The 23,113-nt window shown below is 49.2% G+C and overlaps 1 protein-coding gene across 1 annotated transcript in view; it reads left to right on the plus strand.

The window, feature by feature from the left end:
• The window catches only part of FBN3 (fibrillin 3), a 163,860-nt gene that overhangs the window by 12,099 nt on the left and 128,648 nt on the right, over positions 1 to 23,113 (plus strand). The window contains 5 exon segments of the mRNA XM_081895332.1: positions 1,519 to 1,787; positions 10,118 to 10,200; positions 13,162 to 13,260; positions 15,770 to 15,865; positions 18,951 to 19,046. Of these exon segments, the coding sequence (XP_081751458.1) occupies positions 1,612 to 1,787; positions 10,118 to 10,200; positions 13,162 to 13,260; positions 15,770 to 15,865; positions 18,951 to 19,046 (550 nt within the window). The 5' untranslated portion in view covers positions 1,519 to 1,611.

Consider the following 23,113-nt stretch of genomic DNA (forward strand, 5'->3'; position numbering starts at 1 on the left):
TCAGGCCCTGAAAGACCTACATTGGCTCCCAGGACATTTCCAAGCACAATTCAAAGTGTTGGTGCTGACCTTTCAAGCCCTAAATGGCCTCAGTCCAGTATCCCTGAAGGAGCGTCTCCACCCCCATCATTCAGCCCGGACACGGAGGTCCAGCTCCGAGGGCCTTCTGGTGGTTCCCTCTCTGCGAGAAGTGAGGTTACAGGGAACCAGGCAGAGGGCCTTCTTGGTGGTGGCGCCCGCCCTGTGGAACGCCCTCCCACCAGATGTCAAGGCAATAAACAACTATTTTACTTTTAAAAGACAACTGAAGGCGGCCCTGTTTAGGGAAGTTTTTAATGTCTGACGCTTTTAATATTCTGTTGGAAGCCGCCCAGAGTGGCTGGGGAAACCCAGCCAGATGGGCAGGGTATAAAATTATTATTATTGTTGTTACACGTCTCAGGTTGAATGGCGCGCCACCCGCGGGGTGCATGGCGCGCATCCTGGGTTGTGCACGGTGAGCGCCGAACGTCCCAGGGGGTGGGGGCTGCTGCGATGTCACCCCTCCCCAATGGCACCTGAGGCAAACCGCTCCCCCTTCGTCCACCAGTGTCCTAAACCGTGGTTTGTTAAACCATAATGAACCATGCATTGGGTGTTTTTGCCAGCGATTTTATCAACACAGAACTGAATTGTATATTGATTCACATCAACATTCCTCTCTCTTTTCCGCCGTGTGTTTATCGATGCACAGATGTGCATGATTAAGGAACTGCCGAGAGGGAAATACATGCATTGTACAAGATTTGGAATATATATATATATGCAACAGGGGCAGATTCCTCTTCTATGAGCTCCACTTCCAAAGCAAAGCCAGTTATTTAGATAAGACAAAGGCCACAGCAACACCACATATTTAAAGCACTACAAGGCCATTTTAAGGGACGCGGGTGGCGCTGGGGGTTAAACCACAGAGCCTAGGTCCAGTCGTGCCCGACTCTGGGGTTACGGCGCTCATCTCGCTTTATTGGCCGAGGGAGCCGGCGTACAGCTTCCGGGTCATGTGGCCAGCAGGACTAAGCCACTTCTGGCGAACCAGAGCAGTGCACGGAAAAACTGTTTCCCTTCCCGCCAGAGTGGTACCTATTTATCTTCTTGCACTTTGAGGTGCTTTCAAACTGCTAGGTTGGCAGAAGCAGGGACCGAGCAACGGGAGCTCACCCCGTGGCGGGGATTCGAACCGCCGACCTTCTGATCTGCAAGTCCTAGGCTCTGTGGTTTAACCCACGGCGCCACCCGCGTCTCACTAAATATATATATAAATATCATGGACTACGAAGCACTTGAGAAGTTCGCAGTGGCGTAACATGGGTTGTCGGCACCCGGGGCAAGGCAAGTAATTTGTGCCCCCTAACCCGTGGATTTGCGCCCCCTAACCCTAACCCCCAGATGTTGCGCTCGGTGCGGCCGGCCCCCCTGCACCCCCCACACTACGCCACTGGAAGTTCGGGACCTTATCTGATTTCTTTTCCCTTCCAGCTCAGAAAAGGAAGCTCTGATTTCCTGCTGTTGAGCTGCAGAGACCCTCCCACTGGACCCAAGGCATTGGTGGCCTGATTCCTTGCACCCATTATGGGACCCCTGTGGGTGACCCGCTTCCTCCTGGGCTGCACGTCCCTTGCCTTCTACCGAGAGTTCGCCAACGGACAGCATGACGGAGACCTCCAGCCTGACAGATTTGCAAGCAGCTATGAGAGCAAGCAGCCCCCCAGCAGAGTGAGACGAAGAGGCCACGACACTTTGAGAGGGTAAGCCATGAGTAGGCAAACTAAGGCTCGGGGGCCGCATCCGACCCAATCGCCTTCTAAATCCGGCCCGCAGATGGTCCGGGAATCAGCATGTTTTTCCATGAGTAGAATGTATCCTTTGATTTTAAATGCATCTCTGGGTTATTTTGGGGGCCTGCCTGGTGTTTTTACATGAGTGGAATGTGTCCTTTTATTTAAAATGCATCTCTGGCTTATTTGCAGAAGGCGGGTGGCACTGTGGGTTAAACCACAGAGCCTAGGACTTGCCGATCAGATGGTCGGCGGTTCGAATCCCCGCGACGGAGTGAGCTCCCGTTGCTCAGTCCCTGCTCTTGCTAACCTAGCAGTTTGAAAGCACATCAAAGTGCAAGTAGATAAATAGGTACCACTCCAGCGGGAAGGTAAATGGCGTTTCCGTGCGCTGCTCTGGTTCGCCAGAAGCGGCTTAGCCCTGCTGGCCACATGACCCGGAAGCTGTACGCCGGCTCCCTCGGCCAATAAAGCGAGATGAGCGCTGCAACCCCACAATCAGTCATGACTGGACCTAATGGTCAGGGGTTCTTTACCTTTACCTGGGTTATTTGTGGGGCTTGCCTGGTGTTTTGACATGAGTAGAAGGCATGTTTTTCTTTAAAATGCGTCTCTGGGTTATTTATGGGGCATAGGAATTCGTTCATTCCCCCCCCCTACAAAATACAGTGGACGCTCAGTTTGCGAACATGATCCATGCAGGATGCACGTTAGCAACCTGCAGTGTTCGCAACACATGTCTGCGCACATTTGGGTTGCGATTCGGTGCTTCTGCACATGCGCAAAGTGCAATTTAGTGTTTCTGCGCATGCATGAGTGCCGAAACCCAGAAGTAACCCATTCCGATACTTCTGGGTTTCGGCGTTCCGCAACCCGAAAAAACACAACTTGAAGCGGCTGTAACCCGAGGTATGACTGTATAGTCTGCCCCCCCCAAGGTCTGAGAGACAGTGGACCGGCCCCCTGCTGAAAAAATTTGCTGACCCCTGTATTAAAGCGGACAAATGTCTTTTCCATGCCGCTGGTGACCGGGATACAGGAGGGCAGCTTCTGATTTCAGCGGGGAACGGACCAATACGTCACGGTCTTCAAAGAAACAAGCGGGTTTTGTAGATTGCGCATGGCGCTGCGGGCAGGAGCGCCAACCTGGCTCCGCCACAACTGTGGGTGCCCAGGGCCGTGGGTGCCATGGCCGTGGCACCAAAATTTGTGGGTGCCTGGCGCGTTTCCCAGTCTGCCATCTGACTATTATATTCCAAATCTCTTGCCCAGTGCGCCATGACTGAATGTGTTTTAAGCGTTTGTAGAATCATAAAAGCAGGATGTGGGAGGCGCTGTGGGTTAAACCACAGAGCCTAGGACTTGCTGATCAGAAGGCTGGCGGTTCGAATCCCCGCGACGGGGTGAGCTCCTGTTGCTCGGTCCCTGCTCCTGACCGCCTAGCAGTTCGAAAGCACACCGGTGCAAATAGATAAATAGGTATCGCTCCAGCGGGAAGGTAAACGGCGTTTCCATGCGCTGCTCTGGTTCGCCAGAAGCGGCTTAGTCCTGCTGGCCACATGACCCGGAAGCTGTACGCCGGCTCCCTCAGCCAATAAAGCGAGACGAGTGCCGCAACCCCAGAGTCGGCCACCACTGGACCTAATGGTCAGGGGTCCCTTTACCTTTACCTAGAATCATAAGATTGCCCCTTGGGCAAGAAAGCTGGGCAGAGTGTGTTAAAAGCATTAAAGGAAAACCAGCCGTTAGATGGAGGCATCGGAATCCATTAATAAACTTGACAGACATGGTCGTGGGTGGTTCATCCTTTGCAACAAAAGGAGGCTGTTTGCCTTCCATTTGGTTCTGCAGCTGGCGAGGCGTCGTGTGATCTGCTCCCTTCTTCGCCCAAATGTTTTTGCGCTTAAATTGATTCTCTGACCATTTCCTGCCTGGGTGTCTCGTTCCCCCTGCATTCTGTCACATTTAAGGATTGCTCCCTGCAAAATACAGCGGGACCTCGGTTCTCAAACTTAATCCGTTCTGGAAGTCCATGCCATAACCAAATCGTTCCAAAGCCAATGTGTGCTTTCTGATAGAAAGCAATGCAAAATGGATTAATCTGTTCCAGATATTTTTTTTAAAAAAAGCCCCAAAACAACAGTTTAACATGAATTTTACTATCTAACAAGACCATTGATCCATAAAATGAAAGCAATAATCAATGTAAAGTAAAGGTAAAGGGACCCCTGACCATTAGGTCTAGCCGTGGCCGACTCTGGGGTTGCAGCGCTCATCTCGCTTTATTGGCCGAGGGAGCCGGCCAACAGCTTCCGGGTCATGTGGCCAGCAGGACTGAGCCGCTTCTGGCAAACCAGAGCAGCGCACGGAAATGCCATTTACCTTCCCACCAGAGCGGTACCTATTTATCTCCTTCCAGTAGCACCTTAAAGACCAACTAAGTTAGTTCTTGGTATGAGCTTTCGTGTGCACGCACACTTCTTCAGATACACTGCGTGCACACGAAAGCTCCTACCAAGAACTAACTTAGTTGGTCTTTAAGGTGCTACTGGAAGGAATTTTTTTTGTTTTGACTATGGCAGACCAACACGGCTACCTATCTGTAACTGGAACTATTTATCTCCTTGCACTTTGACGTGCTTTTGAACTGCTAGGTTGGCAGGAAATAAATGTACTGTACTATCAAATAAATAAGACAGTATCATAGATAATAAAAATAAAAATAATTATTTTTTCTTACCTGCACTGATGAGAGTCACTGTTTGGATGAGGGGCATTTATCCATTTCCGCAGTCACTCGATCAATCAATCAATCAATCAATCAGTAGCTGAACTGGGTTCCACACAGTCACAAAAACAAATGAACTGAAGAAGCCTCAAAAACAGAAAATGCAAAATAAACAGCAAAAACAAAAGCGCCAAACTTAATCCGTTCCATTTGACTTCCGAAATGTTTGGAAACCGAGGCGCAGCTTCTGATTGGTGCAGGCGCCCCAGAAACAATAGCCGACAGCCGCATAGAACGTTCGGTTTCTGAAAAACATTCAAAAACCGGAACACTTACATCCGGGTTTTCGGCGTTTGGGAAGCAAGGCGTTTGAGAACCAAGGTACCACTGTATCTCAGAACAATTTAGCTGTTGAAAACATCAGTCTGTCTGTCACATGTTGTCAGCGGAGAAACTATTGGCCATCACCAGTGGAGTAGCGTGGGGGGTGCAGGGGGGGGGGCGGCCGCACCGGGCGCAACATCTGGGGGTTAGGGTTAGGGGGCGCAAATCCACGGGTTAGGGGGCGCAAATTCACGGGTTAGGGGGCGCAAATTCACGGGTTAGGGGGCGCAAATCCACGGGTTAGGGGGCGCAAATTCACAGGTTAGGGGGCGCAAATCCACGGGCTAGGGGGTGCAAATTCACGGGTTAGGGGGCGCAAATTCACAGGTTAGGGGGCGCAAATTCACGGGTTAGGGGGGCGCAAATTACTTGCCTTGCCCTGGGTGCTGACAACCAACACTACGCCACTGGCCATCACCAGAAATACAAAGAGGTGTGTTTTTGCATCCGTGGTCCCCAGCACACCAGAACCACCACGAAATTTTGTCTGCTCTATTGGACAGCTAATACAAACAGGAAGACCTGGGTTGAATTCAGAAGCAGTGAAATGTCGTGCTTAGGGGGAAATGTTGGCATGGGATGGCTCGGTTGTTAGAGGACGAAACTCTTAATCTCAGGGTCATAGGTCAAAGATTCCTACACTGATCATCAGGATCCCTTCCAACTCTATGTTTCCATGATGAGGGTAATGGGAGACGAGTTCAAATTCCTGCTCAGCCATGAAGCTCGCTTTCAACCCTGAGAGCTAGTGACTGCCTCTCAGGGTTGTTGTGGGAATTGAATGAGGAAACAGCTAGAATACAATAAATACTCCTACTAATATTTTTTCGTTTCTATGGGTCTACTCCGAGAAGGACTAATGTTGCATGCAAAGCCATTGCTTTGATGTATATCAAATGAATGCGAGTTATGTGATTTACATAAACTCGTAGAATTGTAGAATTGGAAGGGACGTAATCTCAGCTAAAACATCCATGACAGATGGCCTGCAAACCTCTGCTTGAAAGCCTACAAGGAAGAAGAATTCATCAAAACATAGGCGGCCGCATCAGCAGCCGAAATAAATAGTCTTTTTTGACACCCGTGATTTGCTAGCCCCCAAAATGGAAAACCAAAAAGGTCCCAGCCAAAGAACTTGAACTGATGGAAGACGTGCAGCTTGCAGATTTAACATATGGAACAAGAGAACGAGAAGGATGTACGTTTAAAAAAAGTCTGGAGAATGTTTACTGATTATATGGGTGAAAATGGTGCACATTTCAAAACACTGGTAGTATTAAGATAAATTCAACAGTGCAGATAAGTTTTGATGGATGCAACAATGGAACACGGAATGGTTTAGTTTGTTTAAAATATGCAGGGATGCAAAAGGAAGTATGGAAAGAGAAGAAGGGAAGTCATTGATTTAAGGTTGTTTAAATGAAATATATGGGACGCGGGTGGCGCTGTGGGTTAAAGCACTGAGCCTAGGGGTTGCCGGTCAGAAGGTTGGTGGTTCGAATCCCTGCAACTGGGTGAGCTCCCATTGTTCGGTCCCTGCTCCTGCCAACCTAGCAGTTTGAAAGCACAGCAAAGCTCAAGTAGATAAATAGGTACCGCTCCAGCGGGAAGGTAAATGGCGTTTCCATGCGCTGCTCTGGTTCGCCAGAAGCCACTTAGTCCTGCAGGCCACATGACCCGGAAGCTGTACGCCGGCTCCCTCGGCCAGTAAAGCGAGATGAGCGCCGCAACCCCAGAGTCGGTCATGACTGGACCTAATGGTCAGGGGTCCCCTTACCCTTAAATGAATTGTAAATTAGAAAAATCTAAAAAACCTATCTATCATCTATCTATCTATCTATATCTATCTATATCTCTATCTATCTATCTATCTATCTATCTATCTATCTATCTATCTATCTAACTATCTAATCTATCTATATCTATCTATCTATCTATCTATCTATCTATCTATCTATTTATCATCTATCTCTATCTATCATCTATCTATCTATCTATCTATCTATATCTATCTATCTATCTATCTATCTATCTATCTATCTATCTATCTCTATCTATCTATCTATCTATCTATCTATCTATCTATCTATCATCTATCTATCTATGTAATCTATCTATCATCTATCTATCATCTATCTATCTATCTATCTATCTATCTATCTATCATCTATCTATCTATCATCTATCTATCATCTATCTATCTATCTATCTATCTATCTATCTATCTATCTATCTATCTATCATCTATCTATCTATCATCTATCTATCATCTATCTATCTATCTATCTATCTATCTATCTATCTATCTATCTATCTATCATCTATCTATCTACCTATCTATCTTCTATCTATCTATCTATCTATCTATCTATCTATCTATCTATATCTATCATCTATCTATCCTTCATCTATCATCTATCTATCTATCTATCTATCTATCTATCTATCTATCTATGGATCCATCACATCCATCCCATCCCATCCGTTTGTTTTTCTTTTTTGCAGTGGCGTAGCGTGGGGGTGCAGGGGGGGCCGGCCGCACCGGGCGCAACATCTGGAGGGGCCTTCTCGCACTTGCAGCTCTCTGCCCCTACTAAAATCCATGGGTTAGGAGGCGCAAATTACTTGCCTTGCCCCGGGTGCTAACAACCCACGCTACGCCACTGCTTTTTTGTATATTGTATATAAAAAAAATGACATGCAAGGGGTAGAACTTTAGATTGGAGGCAGGCAAAAATAGACAAGGAAATGGAAATTGTTTCATTCCTTGCTGATGGCTGAAGAGACAGTTTGTGTTTGCCATTGCACTCTGATGTACGGTCACATCAAGACCTTATCAGGACATCCATGCCTTGTGACCACAGAGCCTCTGCCTGTACTATGGGTAAAGGACCCCTGGACAGTTAAGTCCAGTCAAAGGCGACTATAGGGTTGCGGCACTCATCTCACTTTCAGGCCGAGGGAGCCAGCGTTTGCCCACAGACAGCTTTCCGGGTCATGTGGCCAGCAGGACAAAACCGCTTCTGGCACAACGGGACACCGTGACGGAAACCAGAGCAGCGCACGGAAATGCTGTTTACCTTCCTGCCACAGCGGTATCTATTTATCTACTTGCACTGGCGTGCTTTCGAAATGCTAGGTTGGCAGGAGCTGGGATGGAGCAATGGGAGCTCATTCCATCGTGGGGATTCGAACCGCCGACCTTCTGATCGGCAAGCCCAAGAGGCTCAGTGGTTTAGACCACAGCATCCTTTACTATAAGCATGTTCTGTCGTTCTTGGATGTTCGTGTTTGTGAGAGAGAACCCCCCTCTTCCTAACCCCCACCTCCAGCCCATAATGTAAACATATAGCAGATGTATTGATACAAGAACTCCAAGCAAAGGTATGTCTGAGGCTGAGGCCCACACACATTTTGGGACGAAGCCTCGCTGGAACTGGCGCTGCTAACTCCCCGGCGAGCGTTTTCAGGGTCGTGCTGCTGTGCAACGACTTGTTCCCAGGCCTTTTCTTGGCTTGGAGGTTAATCCCCGTTGAGTTTGAGGAGGTTTACTCCCAGGTAAACGCGGGGAGCCTTGCTGTCAGGGGTGTCTGCAAACCATCGCGAGCTAAGCCGGCCGATCACAGCTAGGGGTGCAAGAGGAATTTCATCCCAATTGCATTTGAAGGCCTGGTTTACTCTTCCCAAAACATTGTTGTTTAGTCGTGTCCAACTCTTGGTGACCCCCTGGACACCAGGCACTCCTGTCTTCCACTGCCTCCAGCAGTTTAGTCAAACTCATGCTGGTAGCTTCGAGAACACTGTCCCAAGATCTCGTCCTCTGTCGTCCCCTTCTCCTTGCGCCCTCCATCTTACCCAAAATCAGGGTCTTTTCCAGGGAGTCTTCTCTTCTCATGAGGAGGCCAAAGTCTTGGAGCCTCAGCTTCAGGATCTGTCCTTCCAGTGAGCACTCAGGGCTGATTTCCTTCCGAATGGAGAGGTTTGATCTTTTTGCAGTCCATGGGACTCTCAAGAGTCTCCTCCAGCACCAGAATTCAAAAGCATCCATTCTTCGGCAACCAGCCTTCTTTATGGTCCAACTTTCAGCTGTCAACTTTTCCCCTTTCTTGCAAGGAATCCTATTCGGAATAAGGGAATTTCCCTTCAAAAAAAGGAAGCGTTGACAGCTATGTCCCAAAACAATACGGGAACTGAAGCACAGGAAAGATGGAAGGAGATGGGTATGTTTAGCCTGGAAAAGAGGAGATATGAGAGCTTCTTCAAATATCTAAAGGGCTCTCCCATGGAGGATGGAGCGAGCTTGTTTTCTCCTGCTCTGGAAGGGCAGGACTCGAACCCATGGCTTCAAGTGACAAGAAACCCAACATCAGGAAGAACCTTCGGACAGTGAGAGCCGTTCGACAGTGGAACAGTCTCCCTTGGGATGTGGCGGACTGCCTTGGCAGTTGCAAAGCAGAGGTTGGACGGACATTTGTCTTGGGTGCTTGAGTTGAGCTCTAGATGACCCCTGGGTTCCCTTCCGACTCTACAATTCTACGGTTTTATGTCTTCCCGAAATTCACACTTATTCCTTATCATCTTTTTACTTTTCAAAAATAAATAAACACACGCTTTTCAATACATAGCAAAACCGTTATTTTCATTGACTTCTCGCCCCCTCTTTCATTCTGTTTTTAATTCTCTCCCTTTGCTGAACCTTGTATTCTCTCTCTGATGTCTCAACAACGCTGATGTAACCTTTAAGTTCTCCTGATGCTCATAGAACGGAAGGGACCCAAAGGTCATTCAGTCCAACCCGCTGCAATGCCACGAATCACAGCTGACCGATCCCTGGCAATGGGTTCAATGGCATGCAACAGGTCCTAGGGTCTCCAGGTCAGAGTCGGAAATCGCCTTTGCCTGAAACCCCAGGAAAATGCTGCCAGTCAGATCAGTCTTGGCTGCAAGTTTGGGAAAGCCCAGTGTCTGCCTTGAGACTCCAAAGAGCTCTTGCTGATCAGTGTAAGCGATGCTAAGGTGGATGATGGTCTCACTCAGCGTCAGGAAGTCTCAGGTGTTTTGCAGTTGCTCCGAACAACCCCAGACACAGGTAGCATCCAGGCAAACACCGCCATCTGCCCCACCTACAGGTTTACTGGCCGCTGCAAGCAGCAAACATTCAGCTTGTGACTCTCTCATTGACTTTCAGGCCCAACGTATGCGGATCCCGGTTCCACTCGTACTGCTGCCCAGGATGGAAAACCCTCCCCGGTGGGAACCAGTGCATTGTCCGTGAGTATGAGCCAGGGTTTGTCTCCCTGGTGGGATCCAGTGCATTGTCCGTGAGTATGAGCCAGGGTTATGTCTCCCCGGTGGGAACCAGTGCATTGTCCATGAGTATGAGCCAGGGTTATGTCTCCCTGGTGGGATCCAGTGCACTGTCCGTGAGTATGAGCCAGGGTTATGTCTTCCGGGTGGGATCCAGTGCACTGTCCGTGAGTATGAGCCAGGGTTATGTCTCCCCTGTGGGAACCAGTGCATTGTCCATGAGTATGGGCCAGGGTTATGTCTCCCCTGTGGGAACTAGTGCATTGTCCATGAGTATGAGCCAGGGTTATGTCTTCCGGGTGGGAACCATGCATTGTCTGTTAGTATGAGCCAAGGTTATGTCTCCCTGGTGGGAACCAGTGCATTGTCCGTGAGTATGAGCCAGGGTTATATCTTCCGGGTGGGAACCAGTGCATTGTCTGTGAGTATGAGCCAGGGTTATGTCTCCCCGGTGGAAACCAGTGCATTGTCCGTGAGTATGAGCCAGGGTTATGTCTCCCCTGTGGGAACCAGTGCATTGTCCATGAGTATGGGCCAGGGTTATGTCTCCCCTGTGGGAACTAGTGCATTGTCCATGAGTATGAGCCAGGATTATGTCTCCCCTGTGGGAACCAGTGCATTGTCCGTGAGTCTGAGCCAGGGTTATGTCTCCCTGGTGGGAACCAGTGCATTGTCCATGAGTATGAGCCAGGGTTATGTCTCTCTGGTGGGATCCAGTGCACTGTCCATTAGTATAAGCCAGGGTTATGTCTCCCCGGTGGGAACCAGTGCATTAATTAATTAACCAGTGCAGAAGCGATTTCCGAAGCCACGGAAGAGAGTCCCCACCTCCACAGTGCTGTGCCGGTTTAGCGCAGTGAGCAGGGACTTGCCAAGCAGGTGGCTCGGTTCTTGGGCGGCTTGTGGGCCCGTTAAATTGGCCTCTGTGGGCTGCTTCCGGTCCATGGGCCACAGGTTGGGGACCGCTGCTCTATTACCTCTTTGGCTTTCACGATAACCCATTTGATTAAGTCTAGCTGGGGATCTGAACTGGTTTACGGTTTCTTTCTTAAAATTTAACGGCTTATTTACCTCTGCTTTTAAAAATGTTCCATATTAAGTTGGTTTTGCGCAAGCAGCCTTAACTCTGGGGCATGAAATGTTCTTAAAATGGCTGTTTTCACGGCTTTGCTTTATTGGGGTGAAACATTTCGGTTTGATGTTTCTACCTACAAGTGTGAGCTGTCCTTGGGATCAAAACAAGCACTCAAACAAATGGAAAGCTCCATCTAGATTTGTCCCCACCCCCTATGAAGATCCTCAAATAACACAACCAGAAAAGTTGGTTTTGCAAGAGCTCTTTTGTTTCAGCTGCTTGAATGCTCGTTCCAGGGCTAAATTATAAGGAGGTTTAACAACTGGTATGCAAGCCTGGTACAGTGGTGCCCCGCAAGACGAACGCCTCGCAAGACGGAAAACCCGCAAGACGAAAGGTTTTCCGTTTTGGAGGCACTTCGCAAAACGAATTTCCCTATGGGCTTGCTTCGCAAGACGAAAAAATCTTGCGAGTCCCCGCGGGTTTTTTTCGCTTTCCCCCCCTTTTCCTAAGCCGCTAAGCCACTTAACAGCTGAACCGCTGATAAGCCGCTTAACAGCTGATCGCTAGAAGCCGCTAGACCGCTGTAGCGCTAATCCGCTAAGCTGTCAATGGGCTTGCTTCGCAAGACGAAAAAACCGCTAGACGAAGAGAATTGCGGAACGGATTCTTTTCGTCTTGCGAGGCATCACTGTATAGGTCCCACTTAGCACAGTGTTATCGCCTTTTAAACGGTCATGGCTCCACCCAGTGAGTTCTGGGAATTGTAGTTTCCTAAGAGTGCTGGGGGGACGCTGTGGGTTAAACCACAGAGCCTAGGACTTGCCGATCAGAAAGTCGGTGGTTCGAATCCGCATGGCGGGGTGAGTTCCCATTGCTCGGTCCCTGCTCCTGCCCACCTAGCAGTTCGAAAGAACACCAGTGCAAGTAGATAAATAGGTACCACCCCAGCGGGAAGGTAAACGGTGTTTCCATGCGCTGCTCTGGTTCGCCAGAAGCGGCTTAGTCCTGCTGGCCACATGACCCGGAAGCTGTACGCCGACTCCCTCAGCCAGTAAAGCGAGGTGAGCGCCGCAACCCCAGAGTCGGCCACGACTGGACCTAATGGTCAGGGGTCCCTTTACCTTTATATATAGGGTGCCTACATTCTGTGTGGACTGGTTGCACGGCAACATGTGCAAATGGCTTGAGATACCTATTAGCTCCATAAATTACCATGTAGCAAGTGACAATTTGTTGTTGACAAAGGACAGCTGGACATAGAAAGGGCCCCATTACCTCCAGTGGCATAAAGGTAAAGGTAAAGGAACCCCTGACCATTAGGTGCAGTCGTGACTGACTCTGGGGTTGCGGCGCTCATCTCCCTTTATTGGCCGAGGGAGCCAGCGTACAGCTTCCGGGTCATGTGGCCAGCAGGACTAAGCCGCTTCTGGCGAACCAGAGCTGCGCACGGAAACGCCGTTTACCTTCCCGTCGGAGCGGTACCTATTTATCTACTTGCACTTTGACGTGCTTTCGAACTGCTAGGTTGGCAGGAGCAGGGACCGAGCAACGGGAGCTCACCCCGTCATTGCGGGGATTCGAACCGCCGACCTTCTGATCGGCAAGTCCTAGGCTCTGTGGTTTAACCCACAGCGCCACCAGCGTCCCTTGCCTTCAGTGACTTAGGGCCTCAACAAACCTAAATCCGGCCCTGGTGACCTTGTGAGCTCTCAGGCGAGCCCACCTCACAGGGTTGTTGTGAGGCCGGAATGGAGATGAGACCCTCCTTGGAGGAATGTTAGGGTAGGGATGAAAGGACAGGGCCTTTAAACTCCTTTTCTTATTCTCTGCCCCCTTTTTCCCAACAGCCATTTGCCGAAATTCCTGCGGAGATGGGTTCTGCTCTCGACCGAACATGTGCACGTGTTCCAATGGGCAGCTGTCTCCAAACTGCGGCTCCGGAGGAGGTGAGGCAACAGGGGGACTTTATGTGAGATGCGCATGTGTGCGAGGTGGGCGGCTGGGTGCACAAAACCCCCAGCCTTTGCACTGTTGGGATGTAAGCTGCTGGACAATAATAAGCGCCGTTGTCTGTTGCTCCACCCACTTTTGCCCCAGGCCACGCCCACAGCCCCTAGAAGCCATGCCCCTATCTGGACAGGGATAGCCTAGCTGCTCTCATCTATGCTCTGGTAACCTCAAGGTTAGATTTCTGCAATGCGTTCTACGTAGGGCTGCCTCGGAAACTTCAGCCGGTGCCGAATTCAGCGGCTGGGTTGCTCACCGGAGCAAGACGATTTGAGCATACAGTGGTACCTCGGGTTAAGTACTTAATTCGTTCCAGAGGTCCGTTCTTAACCTGAAACTGTTCTTAACCTGAAGCACCCCTTTAGCAAATGGGGTCTCCTGCTGTCACTGTGCCGCCGGAGCATGATTTCTGTTCTTAACGTGAAGCACTATTTCTGGGTTAGTGGAGTCTGTAACGTGAAGCGTATGTAACCTGAAGCGTATGTAACCCGAGGTACCACTGTATTGCACCGATCCTGGTCTGAATGCACTGGCTACCGATGATAACAACAACGACAACAACAACAACAACAACAACAATTTATTATTTATACAATGCCCATCTGGCTGGGTTTCCCCAGCAACTCTGGGCGACTTCCAACAAAATATTAAAATACAATAGTCTGTTAAATGTTAAAAGCTTCCCTAAACAGTGCTGCCTTCAGATGTCTTCTAAAAGTCTGGCAGTTGTTTTTCTCTTTGACATCTGGTGGGACCGCGTTCAACAGGGCAGGTGCCACCATCGAGAAGGCCCTCTGCCTGGTTCTCTGTGACCTCACTTCTCACAGGGAGGGATCCACCAACATCAGGGTCTTTTCCAGGGAGTCTTCTCTTCTCCTGAGGTGGCCAAAGTCTGGGAGCCTCAGCTTCAGGATCTGTCCTTCCAGTGAGCACTCAGGGCTGATTTCCTTCAGAATTGAGAGGTTTGATCTTCTTGCAGTCCATGGGACTCTCAAGAGTCTCCTCCAGCACCAGAATTCAAAAGCATCCATTCTTCGGCGATCTGCCTTCTTGATGGTCCAGCTCTCACTTCCATACATCACCACCTTAATATACATATACATGAAGCCCCTTCTGCTCTCAGTTTCACTGTGATGGAGACCCCAGATGTTAGCAATCTCCTCAGCTATGTAAGGAATTCAGGCCTGGGGAGGGGGGTTGGGAAAGGGGCTGCATTGCCTGCATTCCGGTGGTCCCCGGGGGGTCGCTGGGGGAGGGAGGCTGGGGGGGGGGAGTTAAGATTTCACAAGGCATTGGGGGGGGGCTGCCTCCACAACAGGGCGTGAGGCAGATGGAGAGAGCAGAGTGGATGTCGGTTTCCTATCGCTGAACTTTGGAGAGGTTCAAAGCTTTTCGGAAAGCAGTAGGCGACGCAAAGGTCTTCAGTGGGGAAATTAATGTCAGGTGTGGAAACAGCTGGGGCAGTTTTTCTCCCCCCTCCCATAATATTTATTCAGTTTCATATCAAAACATAACTTTAACATAACCGAAAAAGAAAAAACAGAAAGAAGGAAGGAAAAGAAAAACCAAAGAGGTAAAATATTTCCAACCCCACATAATACCACCACACACATAAATACAATAAAGCTTAATTAATTAAATAGGTACCGCTCTGGTGGGAAGGTAAATGGCGTTTCTGTGCGCTGCTCTGGTTTGCCAGAAGCGGCTTAGTCATGCTGGCCAAATAATAATAATAATAATAATAATAATAATAATAATAATAATAATAATAATAATAATAATTTATTTGTACCCCGCCCATCTGGGCGGCTTCCATAGAAACCAAAAACACACTAAAATATCACAGATTAAAAACTTCCCTGAACAGGGCTGCCTTAAGATGTCTTCTGAATGTCAGGTAGTTATTTATCGCTTTGACATCTGATGGGAGGGTGTTCCACAGGGTGGGTGCCACTACCGAGAAGGCCCTCTGCCTGATTCCCTGTAACTTTGCTTCTCGCAATGAGGGAACCGCCAGAAGGCCCTCGGCGCTGGACCTCAGTGTCCGGGCAGAACGATGGGGGTGGAGACGCTCCCGGAAGCTGTACGCTGGATCCCTCAGCCAATAAAGCAAGATGAGCGCCACAACCCCAGAGTCCGCCACGACTGGACCTAATGGTCAGGGGTCCCTTTACCTTTACCAACCTGAAATAATGCAGGCTGAAGCTGCTGTAACCCGAGGTATGTCTGTATGCAAAAGATATTAGAAATAAATTTAAGTTACTGCAGAAAGAGGTGGAAGGAAGTCAAACTTTGAAATGTCAAAATGATTGTAAAACCAGTGAAATGTATGAACCTGAAAAGTGTGTGTGCAAGCTTCACCGTTAAACTCTCCGCCGTTGCATCTCACCATTCTCCTTCTCCTCCTCGGCCGCCTCCGTAAACCTGTCTCCTTCTTCCCCCCCCCAGTTCAGTCCTGCAATGTGAGATGTATGAATGGCGGGAGCTGCAACGAGGAAGCTTGTCTGTGCCAGAAGGGATACACCGGGACCTATTGCGGCCAGCGTGAGTACTGGGGCGTGCATGCTGTGAGCTCAGAAAAAGAGCAAGCCCTGAGTTGAGATCTAGAAGGCGATTGGGCTGGATCCGGTCCCCAGGCCTTAGTTTGCCTACCCATGCTCTTGGGCTTACTGATCAAAAGGTCAGTGCTTCGAATCCCAGCGACAGGGTGAGCTCCCGTTGCTCTGCCCCAGCTCCTGCCAACCTAGCAGTTCAAAAGCACGTCAAAGTGCAAGTAGATAAATAGGTACCCCTCTGGCGGGAAGGTAAACGGCATTTCCGTGTGCTCTGGTTTCCGTCACGGTGTCCCGTTGCGCCAGAAGCGGTTTAGTCCTGCTGGCCACATGACCCGGAAAGCTGTCTGTGGACAAACGCCGGCTCCCTCAGCCTGAAAGCGAGATGAGCGCCGCAACCCCATAGTCGCCTTTGGCTGGACTTAACCGCCCAGGGGCATAGCTGTCAATGTTCCCCTTTTAAAAAGGGAAATTCCCTTATTCCGAATAGGATTCTTTGCAAGGAAAGGGAAAAGTTGACAGCTATGGCAGGGGGAGCCAATGCCAGGCCTTGCTAGCATGGCCTGGGGTTGAGGAAGATGGGAGACGATCCAACAGAGTCAGATGATAAAGGCAGGAGATTCTGACTCAACATCAGGAAGAACTTTCTGGTTTTGTGTACCGAAAATGCATATACCAGGAGAAATGAGCATGGAAATTCACCCTTCTTCCTGTGCCTTTCCTTCCTATATACATAGAAACGTAAGGCTGTCGACACGGTGCAGTACACAAGGCCACCAAAAGGCGGCCACTGCAACTCCCGTGTGAAGGCAGATTCTTAGGAGGTTTTTAAGCAGATCGTGGCTGCTTTAGCTGAGATTCCTGCATTTCAGGGGGTTGGACGAGATGACCTGCAGGGTCCCTTCCAACTTCCCGATTCTACAGTTCTATGGTTCTCTAACTTGCACCCAGACCCCCTCCCAGCCACTTGAACAACCAATGCAGATGACCAAAAGGTGGGCATTTTTAGACTGGAAGACGTTTTAGGAATATTTGAAAAAATACGTTAATATTTAAATCTTAGAATTGCTTTGGAAGTGGATATAGGCGGTAGGGTTAGAAGTAGAAGATACTGTATTTTATAAGTGATAAAATGTGAAGTTTTTTATGGTTAAAGTAAGTGTCTGGGGGGAAGATGGTTAGAAATTATGATATATGTAAACTGCTATAGAGGACGCTGGTGGCACTGTGGGTTAAACCACAGAGCCTAGGGCTTGCCAATCAGAAGGTTGGCGGTTCGAATCCCCGCCACGGGGTGAGCTCCTGTTGCTCAGTCCCTGCTCTTGCCAACCTAGCAGTTCGAAAGCACGTCAAAGTGCAAGTAGATAAATAGGTACAGCTCCGGCGGGAAGGTAAATGGCATTTCCATGTGCTGCTCTGGTTCGCCAGAAGCGGCTTAGTCCTGCTGGCCACATGACCCAGAAGCTGTACGCCGGCTCCCTCGGCCAGTAAAGCGAGATGAGCGCCGCAACCCCAGAGTCGGCCACGACTGGACCTAACGGTCAGGGGTCCCTTTATCCCTTTACCTTTTTAAACTGCTAAAGATGAAGTAAAATGGAAATCAGATAGGTGGGGCTTGGGGAAGCCCACTTAACAATCTTTAGAAAAATAAGGATATGACAAGGATTTATTTGTCTTTTTTGTTTGTGTTTTTTATTTGTGTTATAAATTTTTTGGGGGGAGAAAGGTGGGCATTTTTCTCTACATCACAGCGCTGGGCTGAGCGGAACGGTTTAAATCCCTTTTACCATCATAGCGCCACTCTGGGAAAGGAAAGCCAGAACGTCTCCACTCTTCAGATGATTTATATAATAATAATAATAATAATAATAATAATAATAATAATAATAATAATTTGTATCCCGCCCATCTGTCTGGGTTTCCCCAGCCACTCTGGGTGGCTTCCATAAAGACCAGAAATACACTAAGATATCACACATTAAAAACTTCCCTGAACAGGGCTGCCTTAAGATGTCTTCTGAATGTCAGGTAGTTGTTTATCTCTTTGACATCTGGTGGGAGGGCGTTCCACAGGGCGGGCGCCACCACCGAGAAGGCCCTCTGTCTGGTTCCCTGTAGCCTCACTTCTCGCAATGAGGGAACCGCCAGAAGGCCCTCGGCGCTGGACCTCAGTGTCCGGGCAGAACGATGGGGGTGGAGACGCTCCTTCAGGGATACTGGACTGAGGCCATTTAGGGCTTTCAAGGTCAGCACCAACACTTTGAATTGTGCTCAGAAACGTACTGGGAGCCAATGTAGGTCTTTCCAGACCGGTGTTATGTGGTCTCGGCAGCCGCTCCCAGTCCCCAGTCTAGCTGCCGCATTCTGGATTAGTTGTAGTTTCTGGGTCACCTTCAAAGGTAGCCCCACGTAGAGCGCATGACAGTAGTCCAAGCGGGAGATAACCACAACATGCACCACTCTGGCGAGACAGTCTGCAGGCAGGGAGGGTCTCATCCTGCGTACCAGATGGAGCTGGTAGACAGCCGCCCTGGACACAGAGTTGACCTGCGCCTCCATGGACAGCTGTGAGTCCAAAATGACTCCCAGGCTGCGCATCAGTTCCTACAGGGGCACAGTTACCCTATTCAGGACCAGGGAGTCCTCCACACCTGCCTGCCCCCTGTCCCCCACAAACAGTACTTCTGTCTTGTCAGGATTCAGCCTCAATCCATTAGCCAGCAATATTACCTATTGCTGACAACTTGCTTGGCAGTGGGGTGAGACATGGCCTCTGGAATAATGCTTTGCCGTCCCTCCTTTAAGCCCCCCAAAGACCCCTGCCTCTCAGGCACAGCTCTCCGCATCTCATGCAGGATTTTACCCCATTTGGGTGACTACACCCTCCCTGCTCCTCCGAAACAGTCTCCCAGTGCTTTTGGCTCTCCGAATGTCCCGAGCGGCAGAAAGGAGGAGCGGAGACGTTGGCTGGGCTCCCGATTCCCCACCGTACGACGGCATTTCCTGGACAGATCTGCTTGATTCCTGGCCAATTCAAACTCCGTCTTTTTCTCTCTCTCTCTCTGCTCCCCGCACAGCTGTCTGCGAAAGCGGCTGCCAGAACGGAGGTCGTTGCATTGGGCCAAATCGCTGTGCTTGCGTGTACGGATTCACGGGGCCCCAATGCGAGAGAGGTAGGTTGTGGCTGGTTATGCATCTTGCATGTCGTCCGTGAAGACGGAGGCCCTTCGTACTTATGTGGGACTGTACCCAACGTCCTCTGTCTGCCAAGGCTCTTGCGCTAGCAGACAGGTGAGTTTTAATACAGTGGTACCTCGGGTTAATACCGTATTTTTTGCTCTATAAGACTCACTTTTTCCCTCCTAAAAAGTAAGGGGGAAGCAAAGTTCTTAACCCAAGGTACTATTTCTGGGTTAGCGGATTCTGTAACTTGAAGCGTCTGTAACCTGAAGCGTATGTAACCCGAGGTACCACTGTATTGTGCAACCAAGGAATCCAATGCTAGAGTGAATCAATGAATTTTCTTATTTCGGTCACAGACCAGTTCCAGCCCACATACAATATCAAGGAAGTCATAAAACGCGATAGGGATACATTTGAATTTTCAATTAGGTATAACAGGTACAAGGGACGTGGGTGGCGCTGTGGGTTAAAACCACAGAGCCTAGGACTTGCCGATCAGAAGGTCGGCAGTTCGAATCCCAGCGACGGGGTGAGCTCCCATTGCTCAGTCCCTGCTCCTGCCAACCTAGCAGTTCAAGAGCACGTCAAAGTGCAAGTAGATAAATAGGTACCGCTCCAGCAGGAAGGTAAATGGCATTTCCATGTGCAGCTCTGGTTCGCCAGAAGCGGCTTAGTCCTGCTGGCCACATGACCCGGAAGCTGTACGCCGGCTCCCTCGGCCAATAAAGCGAGATGAGCGCCGCAACCCCAGAGTCGGTCACAAATGAACCTAATGGTCAGGGGTCCCTTTACCTTTATGTCAAGACGGAGGCCTTTCGCACTTATGTCGGACTGTACCCAACGTCCTCTGTCCGCCAAGGCTCTTGAGCTAGCAGACAGGTGAGTTTCAATATTGTGCAACCAAGGAATCCAACGCTAGAGTAATTCACTGGATTTCAGCTGTGCCACGAAGTTCCCAGCAACTTCCTCGCACGTTCTTTTCTGCGCAAACCTGCCCTCTGGCACAGACCATTTTGCCAGCGGAGCATTAACTGGCTACGACTTAGCTCTACGCTGGCTACAGCCCAAACGTCTTCCGAAGCCATCACTCAAAGTCAGAACCTGGACAGCACTGAACATCGTCTCTGGGACAGAATCAAGAATATACTCTTTCAGGTTCCCAAAATAGCATCAACGCTGCGTTTGGCTGCAGCCGTCGGTGTTGAAGCCAGCTAAATTCTTCTCCGAATCTCCAAAATTTAACAGGCGCGACTCATTTAGGCAATTAATTTCCGCGGGGTCTACTCCCGTGTAGTCCAATTCTGGGCACCACAATTTAAGAAGGATGTCTTCAACCTGGAGGGCGGCCAGGATGATCAAGGATCTAGAAGCCACGCCTGATGAGGAAGAGTCGAGGGAGTTGGGTATATTTAGCCTGGAAAAGGTGGAGATGTGATAGCCATCTTCAAATATCTCAAGGGCTGTCCCATGGAAGAAGGAACATGCTTGCTTTCTCCTGCTTCAGAGGGTAGGACTCGAACCCATGGCTTCAAGCTACAAGGAAGGAGGTTCCAACCAAATATCTGGAACAAGATTGGACTAGATGACCTTTGGGTGCTTTCCAATTGTACTATTCCATGCTTATGTGGCTGTAATTTAGCTCTGTGTTGGCTATGCTACCCTAAGTTCTTCTGAAGCCAGAACCCGGATAGCACTGAACATTGTATCTGGGATGGAATCAAGCATATAGTTCCAAAAATAGCATAAACACTGCCTTGGCTACAATCGTCAGGGCTGAATCCAGCTAAATCCTTCTCTGAATTGTCCCGCTGAAATTAACAGGCACGACTAATGTAGTCCATCGATTTCAACGGGTCTACACACCAATGACAAACCTAGACAGCATCTTAAAAAGCAGAGACGTCACCTTGCCGACAAAGGTCCGTACAGTAAAAGCTATGGTTTTCCCAGTGGTGATGTATGGAAGTGAGAGCTGGACCATAAAGAAGGCTGATCGCTGAAGAATTGATGCTTTTGAATTCTGGTGCTGGAGGAGACTCTTGAGAGTCCCATGGACTGCAAGAAGATCAAACCTCTCCATGCTGAAGGAAATCAGCCCTGAGTGCTCACTGGAAGGACAGATCGTGAAGCTGAGGCTCCAATACTTTGGCCACCTCATGAGAAGAGAAGACTCCCTGGAAAAGACCCTGATGCTGGGAAAGATGGAGGGCACAAGGAGAAGGGGACGACGGAGGACAAGATGGTGGGACAGTGTTCTCGAAGCTACCAGCATGAGTTTACTAAACTGTGGGAGGCAGTGGAAGACAGGAGGGCCTGGAGTGCTCTGGTCCAGGGGGTCACGAAGAGGTGGACATGACTAAACAACTTAACAACAACAACACTCTGAGTACAACTTTGTTAGCTGCAACCCAACTTTCAAGACTGCGTCATGAAGGCCTCTTGGAATTCTCCTCTGAGTTTGCAAGCAGAGGAACTGAGACACACACACACACACACACACAATTTTACCTGATTTTCTTCAAAAAGGAGAAATCCCCCAACAGTTTCTCAGGGGTGGAGCACCGTCGTACATATTGCGAGTTGCATTTAATGTTAGTCATGTTCAGTGTTGACCCGTTGATACAGGTGGCACTGTGGTCTAAACCAGTGTTTCCCAACCTTGTGCCTCCAGCTGTTTTTGGACTACAATTCCCATCATCCCTTGCCACTGGTCTTGCTAGTCAGGGATGATGGGAGTTGTAGTTCCAAAACAGCTGTAGGCACAAGGTTGGGAAACACTGGTCTAAACCACTGAGCCTCTTGGGCTTGCCGATTGGAAAGTCGGCGGTTTGAATCCCTGCGACGGGGTGAGCTCCCGTTGCTTGGTCCCAGCTCTTGCCAACCTAGCAGTTTGAAAGCACACCTGTGCAAGTAGATAAATAGGTACCACTGCAGCGGGAAGGTAAATGGCGTTTCTATGCGCTCTGGTTTCCGTCACGGTGTCCTGTTGCACCAGAAGCGGTTAAGTCCTGCTAGCCGCAGGACCTGGAAAGCTGTCTGTGGAGAAATGCCGTCTCCCTCGGCCTGAAAGCAAGATGAGCGCCGCAACCCAGTAGTCACCTTTGACTGGACTTAACCATCCAGGGGTCCTTTACCTTTTTACCTTTTGACCAGTTGAAATCAAAGGTTGTGACTTGCATTCCGGGATCAAATCAGAAATCAGGATGGCTTCTGTTAATCCAGGACTGGCCCTGGAAAATAGAGACGCTGCCAGAAACCATCTACAAAGGTCTTCACATCCTTTCTTCTCTAATTTTTATTAAAACATTTAATAAAAGGCTCTACAACCTGAAAAGAGAGACGATTCACGTACTTTTGCAAAGCTTTAATAAAAACCTATTTAAAAAAAATAAGAGGAGAAAATATTTATTATTTTATTTATTGAATTTAGATACCCAGGGGTCTCAGGGTGATTCACAGAATAAAATCAAAACCACAAAATACATAATAAAAAATAAAAACAGCAATCCAATAGCACTCCTCCTTAAAAAACCCCACATTTTAAAAGGGCATAGGATGTATATCAGATGAACCAAAGGCCTGGTTAAGAAAGAACGTTTTCACCTGGCACCTAAAGGTGTATAATGATGGCGCAGGTGAACTTCCCTGGGGAGAGCATTCTGCAGACGGGGAGCCACTGCAGAAAAGGCCCCGTTCTCGTGTCGCCACCCTCTGGACCTCTCAAGGAGGCACACGAAGGAGGGCCTCAGAAGATGACCACAGGGTCCGGGTAGGTTTATTTATTCAAATAAGATCTGATGCGTAGCAACATGTTGAAAGAAGGCAGCCTGGGATGTATTCAAGTCATGACATTTAAACCGGATGGAGAGGCTCATAGATTTGATCCCAGAGTGGATCCTAAGCACATGGCAATCGTCGTTGCTCTGCACCTGTTCCCTGCCTCGGGCCAACTTTGGAGGGATCTTGTACATAGCTGTTAACTGTCCCTTATTTGGTGGGAAAGTCCCTTATTCCAGCGCTGTGTCCTGCTGCTGTCCCTTATTGATGATGTCCCTTA

Source organism: Podarcis melisellensis (assembly GCF_964234715.1).
Source record: "Podarcis melisellensis genome assembly, chromosome: 18".
Taxonomy (NCBI): Eukaryota; Metazoa; Chordata; class Lepidosauria; order Squamata; family Lacertidae; genus Podarcis; species Podarcis melisellensis.